Source organism: Phalaenopsis equestris, unplaced genomic scaffold, assembly GCF_001263595.1.
Source record: "Phalaenopsis equestris unplaced genomic scaffold, ASM126359v1 Scaffold000343, whole genome shotgun sequence".
Lineage (NCBI taxonomy): Eukaryota > Viridiplantae > Streptophyta > Magnoliopsida > Asparagales > Orchidaceae > Phalaenopsis > Phalaenopsis equestris.
Window position 1 is genome coordinate 549,928 of NW_018164785.1, and position 11,462 is coordinate 561,389.

Below are 11,462 nucleotides of genomic sequence, written 5' to 3' on the forward strand. Positions count from 1 at the left end.
TCGCTCAAGTGACAGACGAGATTAGATGGTTTGATCACATTAAACGTCAATCATCCGATGATCCGATTTAAAGAGTAGATGTTTTAGATTCGAGTTATGTAAAAGATAGGCAGAGATAAACATAAAAAAAAACTTTGGATATTGTATAAACATGATCTGAATCTATTAAAATTAAATGAAAATATGATACTCAATAGGATAAAGTATTGAAAAAGAATTCATGTAGCCGACCCCACTTAGTGGGATAAAGACTAGTTGTTATCATCAGAGATATGGCCACAAAAGCAGAAGAATAATTTGAATGTCAACTACTAATTTTGCCTGAAGCCGTCCTATTTGCTACGTAGCAGTGTCAAATAATTAAATTTTAATTTTCATTTACAAACATATTGTGCGGCAAACATAAACCCTGCAGCCGCAGCCTGCAGCCTGCACAATTTAAATGTTAAATGCTTCGCAAAGTAAACGTACAAGTAAATTTTGGTTTTATGGATTCGTCTACAGTCCTCAAAACATTACATGATAAGATTATAAATTCCTTCTTAATTGAAAGAAAAGAGACGTCTCCTTATCATTTAAATTTCTTGCTTTTTTTATGAAATCTTACCTGAACAGAATGGCCTGAATGAAATGCATGTCTTGTATATATATATATGTATATAAATATGAACATACAAACACCATAATGAAAGATGCTCAATCGCACCACACCTGGCGAAGGAGACTGTACCTCAAGTTCGATACTGAGACCTGCTTATGCAATAATCTTTCTCCTGCTATTGCCGGCGAGACCGGAGGAGTTCGGTCAATAAACGAGGCGATGGGATCAACAAGATCGTCCAAGTCCTCGTCACTAGTGTAACCCCTTCTCATTACCATTGATGAATTTCTCTTTAGTTTTGGTGATTTGCTCTCTGCCTCTACCAATTCCTCAACAAAATCAGGAAGAGATATGGGAGTGTACACGACTTGAGCTGAAGTGCGTGGCAAAATGTACATCTGCTCAGTTTCTGATAGCCTGCGCTCAACGAGACTCTGTAATGGACACGGGATGCTTGTCAGGACCAGTATCTACGGCTAGAAAAGGAAAAAAATATTACATGGAAATAGATGCGGATAGATACGAATTTGATGGTATTGCGCTGGTATTATGGTGATATTCATCACAATGCCACTACATTACTATCAGAATATCACCAATCCGCACATGTGGATTCCGCATGTAATATTCTCTACAAGTAAAGTGACCATAATTAAATTTTACAATTTTTCATTTGAAGATAGATGGACCTTCACTATTGTCTTACAATTTGAATAACATTGGATTTATTCATTTTGTTATGGTCCAAGATAAGAATTACAATCGAAGCTTTGAGCAGTACTCAAGCATGGATTATAAACATCGGAGGTATTGAAATTCATATAAAGTTTGTGAGAGACAATTTGATTACAGTTCTATTAATGATGGCATCCATGACAACGTACAAATTAAGTGGAGCATTAGTTAAAATTAAAACATTTAAATCCGGAATAAGTATGATTATTTACTATTAATTTTGGAATACAGTATGTAATAGATGGATCCAGTTGAACCATACCTCAGAATTCAACTCTTCCAGTATAGCGCTTGGCACAGACTCTGGACAGAACTCATCAGGCGTAAAATTGCACAAAATCCGTGTTATTAAAGTCAACCCAATAGAGGGGCACACCTTCAAAAATAAGAGAGAGAAAAAGTTTAGTTTTGAACAAAATAGAAGAGGATCATCATCATTTTTCTTTTTATACTTATTATTTGGGATCCGCCATAAAGCAAGGGGATACAGATCATGCTAAAAACCATACCACAAGGTGTTTCCAAAAAGTTACCTCATTTCTGATAGACTTCTCAAGGATCATTTCTTTAGGAAGCATAAGAAGGTCGCTCAACTCATTCAAAAGACGAAAGCATTTAAAGCCAGTATCATTTTTATAAGCGTTTTCTTTTCCAGAATTGTCAAAATTCATGCCCAACAACTCTTCCAACCATCTAGCCCAGCTCCCAGTCTGTTGAAAGGGCAAACCATTCAAGTTCTAGAATCCAATAATTCAAAATTCAATCCGCATAAAAGAAGTTTAATAAAATATTATTGACTAATCATATTAAATTCTATGCACGCATGAGCTTAGAATATCGACAACAGCAATTCCTATAATAGAGAACTTCTACGCCTAATAATGCCTCCTGGGAACAAGATGATAGTGCTTGAACTTTAAGACCAAGATCATAGGGCATGTCATGAAGTGGCACAATCTGACACCCTCAGAGATTATGCAAGACAGGAAGGTAATAGTCCTCAACCCATCTGCAAATTAGGGTTGCAGCTCGTGTAGAGTATTGTGGGTTCACATGGAGGAACCAACTGATGAATAAATATGAGGAATACACTTTCCAAACTTCTAACTAGATATGCTAACATAGAACATGCATCATTAGAGAATATGAAGAAAAAGAAGGTGATATTTCTCAACCCAGCTCCATTCTAGGGTTGCACATAGAGTTGTCTACTGTGGCATATGGAGGTCCCAACTGCTTAAATTGAAAATTACACTTTCAAGACTTTTAAGGTATTAAGCTAACAGATATTATTAAAAACAGATTGGAATCACCTTACAATTCAATATATCTATATAATATTGTAGGAAAGTTAAGTAGAAACTTCTAAAAGATTTTTCTTGTAATTTGTAGAGTTTCAAGATTCATGAAATTTGGCGTCCATGTTCAGTTTTACATGCTTATCAACTTAGTAGATAACATACCGCATTTTTAAGCTGAGCACCAGAACCAAAGCTCAAATTTCCCGCTGGTATTGGAAGTACCTTTGAATCAACAATAGGATCTAAGATAGGATCAGTGGGTATCTCATTTGCTGATTCCCTCAAAATGGCATTAAACATTGCAACATCTAATCTGCACACACATTGCTCCATAACCTGATTGAAATTTTAAGAGAATGATTAGTGTAACAAACTAAATAATCAGTGCTGCTAATTCTTCAGCTGCTAATTTATGTGCAAGATGTCGGATACATGGATTAAGCAGTCACATTAATGAATGATCTCAAGAAAATAAAATAAAAAATTAAACAAAGAGATGCCAGAACACAATAAAGCATTTTCATTCTTAATGCCAAATCCTAATGGAAAGAGCAAAATATGCTGGAGTTCAAATATCCAACGAGCCAAAAGAAAGATCACATTACTAATGCATGTAAGCAGGCTACTGTTTTGCACTGTTTAGATATTTACAAATAAAATAATGAACAAAAATTAGGAATTGTGTAAAAGCATGTGAGAAAAAATATTGAAGAAAAAACAAACGAAAAAGTATTCGAAGCTCATACCTTTCTTGCCAACACCTGCAAGCAACCACACTCATGTCCTCCTGCTAGAACTGGGCAGAGCCTGGAAAATGCATCATGAAAAGCACTTCTCCATAGGTTCACTGAAAAATTTCGCTGTTTAGGATCACCCAAAGAAGGTCCGAACAGTTTGACAATGCTTTTAGGTTTGTATAGATCCTCAACCGGGGACTGCATGTATGGAGTCAAGGCCTGGAAATGCAACCGCAGATGATATGAAAAAAATAAATAAATAATGAACTCGGAGTCCAGTTTAGAAATAAGATTGGTTAGTAGGTTACACCTCATTTCGTTGAGGCATTACCCAAAATCCCAAGTTTCTTAAATCAATCAAAAGATGATAAAGATTATCCGATAAAACCCTCATTACCCATGTGGAAAACAAACTTGAGAAAAGAAAATGCTCAATAATTGCATTTTACCTGCCACCAAACTGATTCAACAGCTCTGGAGAAAATCCAGGACTCGAGTTTCTCTAGTGCAGCAATATATGTGCTGGCCTCGTGCCAGTCATCTACTTCGGCAAATCCAAGCATCTTTCCTTGTTTACCTTCACAGATGTTTTTAAACTTCTGTAGCCCGCTTCCAGACTTCATAGAATGGAAGTTTAATTCTACAGGCCTCATAATCACACTTGATTGGGGTAAACTGCCGTATGTTTGGCAAATAATCTTTCTTAATACAACTGTGTTTGATAACCAAAAAGTCAACCTGCAACATGAAGGTAATACTTGACTCCGCTAAAGAGAAAAAAGACAGTAATAACATTAAACTTGAGGTAATAACAGCATAACTACCTTGGGACATCATTACCACATGATTTGGCAATAAGAGCAAGTCCTGAAATGGTGTTCTTGGTAACAGTTGCCAACTTATCCTGACTCCAATGCTTCCAGGCATGAACATATAGTCTAGCAAGACGCCGGGCAGGGGTATGGACCTTATGTGCTGAGCTTCCATGTTCTGGTACAAAAGAATAAAGAGAAATCTCAAGAGCAGCGACTTCCCTGAGCTCCTCTTCAAGTTTTTCAATCCTGAGTTCCATCTCCTCAACCTTTCGACAGAAACTTGTGTGGACATCATCTAGATTTTTCTCTTCTGCATCTGCTACTGAATCATCCGTTCCAACACTTTGATCACAAATTGGAGCCTCATCAAAAATATCTATCTCCTTGACCTCTTCAATGCTCTTACCATTTGTTCCCACAACTGATTCAAATGAAGGTTTTAGAGGAACTATAGTATTCGCTGAGGTTTTAATGTCAAGATTTATTGGGGAAGGAGCAACTTTATTGACTTTATGAGATTTCTTTAACCCATTGATTGATGACTTCAATTGCAGGTTCTTCTGCTCTTGGCTCTTCTGATCTTGGCGGCTAATACTAATTTTTGATGGGCGAAGATAGCTTGCACTTGATTCTTTCTTATTAATTTTTTTTGGAGCTCTTGAATTATTTTTTATCATGCTGGAGTATTCGCTACTGTGTGATGAAAAAGACTCTTTTGCTGGCTCATAATCTGACTCTTCATCATTTCCATGTTTATTTACTTTGTCAAAGTTAGCAGAACGGTCTAGTCTCCCCACATTATTCTGTTTGGCACCCATTGCAGCACTAACACTAACTACGACTGCTGAATAGTCCAAATCTTTTGGAAGAAATATAAAATCATCTTTAGCATGCTTTCAGTAATACCATAATCTGAAGGGCTTTAGAATGCTCAGGCAATGATCAATGATCGAGTACATGCTGTTAGCAACACCATATAATATTCAACTTGATGAAGCTTCATAAACAAATAGCCAAGAAACTTGAATGAAAGTAATGCTTTCTACCACGCCTGAATATCAGGAAAAATTGAATGTCCGACTCTTAGAGTATAGCCATATTAATTAAGAAACTTGGGTGGCTAATTCTATGAAATGAATGTAGAGCAATCACACCGCATTGTCGTTTAGAAATGGATGCTTGCCATGTACACTGAAACTTAAGCAGAAATTCCTGTATGAACAGAGCTAAAAAAATTGGTCAAGAATATAAACAGCAAGCTGAACCAAAATTTTAATAGAAAATTTGAGAAAATTATGACATGGAGCCCAAAACTTTCCCCCGCCAACAAAATAAATAAAATAAAATAAAAAGAACAAAGCCGTTACAAGCGTTAAGGCCCAGCTTATTGAGAATTTAAAAAAACCCAAAAGTACAGTGGCCTAGTGCTCTTTGAGATTTTAGACGTAGTATTGCAAATGGAGTTAGTTCAGTATTTTTTTTTGCTGTCAAATAGCCAAGTTTCAGGTGTTACATAGAAAATTGCACAACTTCATTATTATATAATATAATAAACATTTTTTTAAAGAACAAAACAATGCATAAATAACATAAAGATAATTGCAAAAATGGAACTATGCAGTAAAATGAAAATGAAAATAGTTCGGTGAATACTTGAGTTTAAACTTTAGAAATGAGAAGCAAGTATCAAAACAAAATAATAGGATGTGTCCTTATGGCTTCAATGAATGATTCTAATTTTTATAAGAGGCCTTTTGGGGTCTTTTTGTTTTTTAGTATTTTTCTAGTTTGTGTTTTTATTTTGTTTTGTTTTCCTTAATTTAAAATAAGAAAATATTTGACATTTTGAAAATAAATAAACTAATTTTTAAAACATTCAAAATAACTTTTAGCAGTTTTTAGTGTTTCTAAAAATAAGTTGATTTATTTTTAAAAGAAAAAAATAATAGCTTATGAAAAATACACTAAACAGACATTCTTAAAGTTTTGAGGAAAGATCAAAACAAAATAAAAAAAATACTCCCAAACGAGCCCTAAGTAAATCGCTCTATGTCACAACTCCTATGCATTCAATTTCTAGAAGCTTTAAACTCATAGTGTTGCCCATGTTCATGAAAAAGTAAATCTTAAGAGTTAATTTAGAACTATTGTCGGTAGAAGCTTCTAACATTTTCTAACATGATAAATTGTAAAATGATTGATTTAAACTGAGCTCAAACATATGGAGAATGTGAGTGTTTAATTAAAAGCACAGCCTCTGGCAATTGTAGCTCGAACAAAATAGTCAATTCCTTACAAAAATAAATGTAATAGGACTAATTTTCAAGCCACACAAAATTTTTCTTCTATATCTTTTTGTGATTTTATTTTATTTTTAGTTTAGCATTAAGCACTTATAATTTCATTATTTTAAATGATATATAAAAAAAGGGAAGAAAGATTAACAAGCTAACCTTAACATAATACTATATTTGAGAAGATATAAACAAGTACCAAAAGAGTTGACCAAAATAGAATAATTAATTACAGCCAACATGAATATGAATGATATTTATTAGCGGTATTGGTACTAAACCATTTTAGAAATGAAAATGGACCCACATAAAAAATAATTTTGTACCTATTAAAAACTCTATGGGAGGAAACAATATCTTGCATCCCAAATACTATCAATTTAAAATTGCAGTATTAAAAATCTTTTGGAAGTCAAACTAGTACGCTTAAATAATTAAAAAGTAATAATCAAGTATCAATTGGAATTATTTAAAAGAGAGATGTTTACGCTACATGGTTTGCTTATAATTTTCAGCTAAATGCTTTATCTTTCAACCTACGTTTCTGGCATAATATTCAATTCCCTTAATTGATATTTAAATTTAATCAATTTCCTAACTTGCTAAAATGTTAATAATATAAAGTGACTTAATAAACTATACATTTATAAAATAGAGCAACAGGACAATGGAGTACAAAGGCCTTTTTCTCTCTACAATACAAGAATGAAAGATTCATGAAAATTTATTTTGCATAGAAGTGTCGAATGTTTATGCTGTTGTTCCTACTTCTCTGTTACTTCTTCCCTAATAGCACGGAGTAGTTTACCTTTTTACTATCAATGGGAAAAAACATAAAAAAATTTTATGGAATATCCAAAACCTAATATCTCATGTAACGACATGTAGTATCTTTGAAAAGATATTAAATTAGTCTAGCTCTAGTGGCGGACAAGATTAGAGAGAGTGATCTTAGATGGTTTAGTCATATTAAACGCCGGCCATCTGATGATAGTCCGGTTAGGAGAGTAGATTTCTTAGATTCTTATGATAAGAAAGATAGAGGCAGACCTATAAGGACTTGGCTTATTGTATAAAAAATGACCTTAATTTATTAGATTTAAATGAAAATATGGCTCTCAATAGAACACAATGAGGAAAAAGGATTCATGTAGCCAACTACATTTAGTGGGATAAGAACTTGTTGTTGTTGTCGTTGTTGTTGTATTATGTTTCTATTCACAACCTTGTTATTATTGGAGTGATTTAAGATACGAACATTAATACAGAAGATATACATACCACAAACATCTTATTTATTTACATATCTAACACCCAAATTTTGATATTTATTCTTACAACACTTTGGTATCATAAACCTATGCAAGAAAATATGTGCTCACTTTTCAAAATGCTTTTTGATGTGAAGTTACAGATGTGAGTGGTGAAATATTGATAAATTGTGTGTGTTTAGTATCTTAATTATGTCATTTTGTATGTTTATATTATGATTTGAGGAAGGTTGGGGTGTTGCATTGCATGATTCAAGTTAGTGAACAAACGGAGTTCACAACATAGCAAATCAGAAAAAAATGGTGTTATGGTGCAAGGACTGACCGCTTAGGCGCCATAATTAGCCCAGCAAAGTGCAGAAAACAGAAAGCCCGGAAAGTAGGCACCACGAGACAAGCCCTAGGCGCCAAGATACTCAGGAAATTTTGGCAAATTTTCAGAGCACACCAAAAGTAAGTGTTATAATTGTAACGCTTAGGCGCTATAGTGCAGCGCCTAGGTGCCCTGACACTAGCACCTAGTTGTTGCTATAAACTCAACATAAACGGCACCTAAGCACCAACCATGAGCGCTTAGGCATCAGAACACGCAAATTGACTGTTCCAGCATTTAGATAAGTCGTTTCACTAGGAGAAATTATATAAACGATGAAAATGAAGTTTTGAGGGTTTTTTCTTCAATTCTTATGCAACTTGGAGTGTGGAGCACTTGAGATAGGGTCAAATCAACTTGCAAGGAGTCTTGGAAAGAAGAAAGTGAGTGTTTAGGAGGGTTGAAAGTATGTAAACCTTGTTGTTTGTGACTTCATCATACTGCTTATTTGGGAAGGAGATAAGTACAACCAAATGTTATTTTACTTTGGATTTCTTTGTTTAAACTTCAAGTATGATGGCTTTTCTTAAATCTAAGTTTGTGTTGATGTGTTTTGTCATGAGTAGTGCTAGTTCTTTGTTTTTTCTTTGAATTAGGAGGGTGGATGGATAGAATCAAGGATTTTTAAATGATTTTAAAGTGTCATGTTAGCTTGCAAACTTAATTTACATTTTGTCTGGCCAGTGAAATTGTTAAAATATTTCGTGAACACTGAGATCCGAAAGGATTATTTGTGGAACGAAAGAGTTAACCAAATAAGCTCATTGGAATAAGATAATTGCTAATGAATTTATAAAATCTTTGGGGAGATATTTTCTAGTGGGCAGATCAAGAGTTTTAGAGAACTAAACTCGTGACTGTTGACCTTTCTTAGATCACCGAAGGGGATAAAAAAGAAATCACTTCTAAATGACACTAAAGATGGATCTAGTCCTTAGTTCTATCCATCACTTGACTGATTCAAGGAAGAAATCTCTCATCCCTTGAACATCTTTAAAAATCTCTCTTGTTGACTAGGATAGACTTACTTTTTAGGATTTAGGAACCGGAACACTAAAAATTGTACTACCAATACGCCACATGTACTTGCGTGAGTCATCGGTGCTTCGCAGCACTTGGAATGTGTCAAGTAATATGCATGTAAATCTGAATGTTTAAATGTTTGATATGTAAACACTCAAGAATTGCGTGGTATTTATGTAAAGGCCCCTGGTGTAAATACTATAAAGAATTTTTGTCCGCATATAAGCCATGTCACTCCACTGCTACTTAAGATAAATAAAAGAAGGAAATAAAGATCCCAGAGTTTTGATGACAGAATATAAGAAGAGAAGAAGTGGCACCAATTTTGTTAGTTTTGGGAGTATATTGCCAGCTATCGACAAGTTGGAATTTTGGAACTCGTCTGAAAACCAATTAAATTGAAGTCCCCACCCCCAATAATGCTACATTTTTTTAGTCCAGAGGGGCACACCTGATCCATAAATCCACAAGTACACCAGCGCAGAAGCTTCATAACACAGATATAAAATGACAATGCAAATACTAAAGAAAACATGTCACGCTAAGAAGATCACAAGAGCTTAGCCATAAATGCATTTCCTATATAAATAATGAAAGTTTGCTCCCTGTCTAATTATAATTAAGATCCAACATGTCACAGAATTGCCAGCGAATTCAGTGCAGGAAATGTCTCGGAAAGAGAAATATGACAATTAAAGTGATCATAACAGCATCCTTTCAAAGAACTAAACATACATTCAATGGGAAATACGCGCAAGTCAGATTACTTCTAATTTTGTTCTTAATATCCAATGCTATGCACGTCTTATATTTTATATTAATTGTCCCTCTAAAATTTGATTTTCCATGGCTCTCGCTAACCGTTCCTAAAATCCTGGGTCAGGCAGTCGCAAAATATATTAAAATAAAGCTCTTATGGATCTCATCCTCAAAACGCAGAAAGAAATGAATCACTGAGATCATATTTCAGGCTTTCATGCTCTGAAAATCAAAGCCTTCCAATTTTGAATGCGTCAAGAAACTGAAAAAGGGATGTTAAACGAAACTCTCGTGACATCACGGCAAATGTTATTTCAAACTTCAGAACCAAAACAATCACACAGAATGTTCATATTTCCTAAACAAATAAACAAATCACAAATCACCAGATCAAACATAAAACTAAAACCGCAAAATCAGCAGTTGAAAAAAGAACTGAAAAACCGGTCGAGATTCGCCATCTTATTAACAAATAGCATCAATTAAAACAACCAAATTAATGCTAACCTCCTTCACCAAATGATAGAATACAAACTTTCAAAATCGAAAACAATCACCTCGAAAGCCATCAATCAAACCCGAAATGCGATTAAAAACTTTTCCTAAACCCGATAGATGGAGACGGACAAAATCGTCCAATTCCTCCGGGAATCTAAAAAGGCAAGAACATCGTGACAAAAGCTCGAAGTGAAAAAGCGCATCTGATAGAAAAGAGAAGCATTTCACAGATCGACTCACCAAAGCATTCCCCCTCTTCTCCTCGACAATCTCTCTCCCTCTCTCTCTCGCTGGGCTATGGCAATGGAGGCGGAGTGCGGGAGATTTTAAACCGAGGGGGCAATTGTGAATGTTATAGTAACCGGGCGGTTAAGATAGACTGCGGTAGTTCCAACTGGCTGCAGTCAGTTGCCGGTGACCGGGCATTGTCGTCGGTGGTAAGAAACTGACCGGGAGAGAGGCGGGGTATTTATTCAGTAAGAGATTAGTCTTAGAGTTTGAAGTATTTGCAGGATGCCACTTCATGCGGTTCGTGCCGTGGTTGGATCTGGACCTTACGTGGCGTATGTGAGGGCTAGGCATGCGGCGCCACGTGTGCCGAATCGTGGACGTCCGTTTCTAATCAGACGAGATCGTAGGTGGGTCACAGTCTTTGGTACCACAGTAGGGTCCAATTAGACATACCCATAGAAACCCATAGCATGAAAATGGAGTACGTCATTTTGGATAAATAAGACGTACGAAATGGAGGGTATAGAAGTTTACATTCACATTATATTCTTTGTAATCTTCTGTAACTTATCTGTAACTTAGAAATATATGAAAATATGTGAAACTTACTAGTTACAAGTAGATTACAGGTAGGTTACAAGGATGTTACAGGGGTATAACGCGGATATAACCCTCAATACCCTCCCTGTAACTAGGGCTGTCAAAACGGCTCATTGCTCGCGAACAGCTTGTGTTCGGCTCATTCTCTAAGTTAACCGAACACGAACATGTCTTAAAAATTTAATTGACTGCAAGTCTATAAAGATTTATAATCAATTAAAAGT

General features: G+C 35.1%; 1 protein-coding gene across 4 annotated transcripts; it reads right to left on the reverse strand.

Moving 5' to 3' along the window:
* Positions 1 to 325: 325 nt before the first annotated feature.
* LOC110025949 lies at positions 326 to 10,821 on the reverse strand. 4 transcript variants are annotated; one of them, XM_020726651.1, is made up of 9 exons: positions 10,648 to 10,821; positions 5,236 to 5,401; positions 4,199 to 5,149; positions 3,824 to 4,112; positions 3,384 to 3,593; positions 2,800 to 2,973; positions 1,870 to 2,046; positions 1,599 to 1,712; positions 326 to 1,035 (listed from the first exon to the last, which is right to left on the reverse strand). In XM_020726651.1, the coding sequence occupies exons 3-9, from the start codon at positions 5,005 to 5,007 to the stop codon at positions 697 to 699; spliced, it is 2,112 nt and encodes a 703-aa protein (XP_020582310.1). In that variant the 5' UTR covers positions 5,008 to 5,149; positions 5,236 to 5,401; positions 10,648 to 10,821; the 3' UTR covers positions 326 to 696. The 4 variants fall into 4 exon arrangements, with proteins under 4 accessions (XP_020582310.1, XP_020582309.1, XP_020582311.1 ...); XM_020726650.1 differs by having other exon boundaries at positions 4,199 to 5,401; XM_020726652.1 differs by having other exon boundaries at positions 4,199 to 5,415.
* Positions 10,822 to 11,462: the final 641 nt, after the last annotated feature.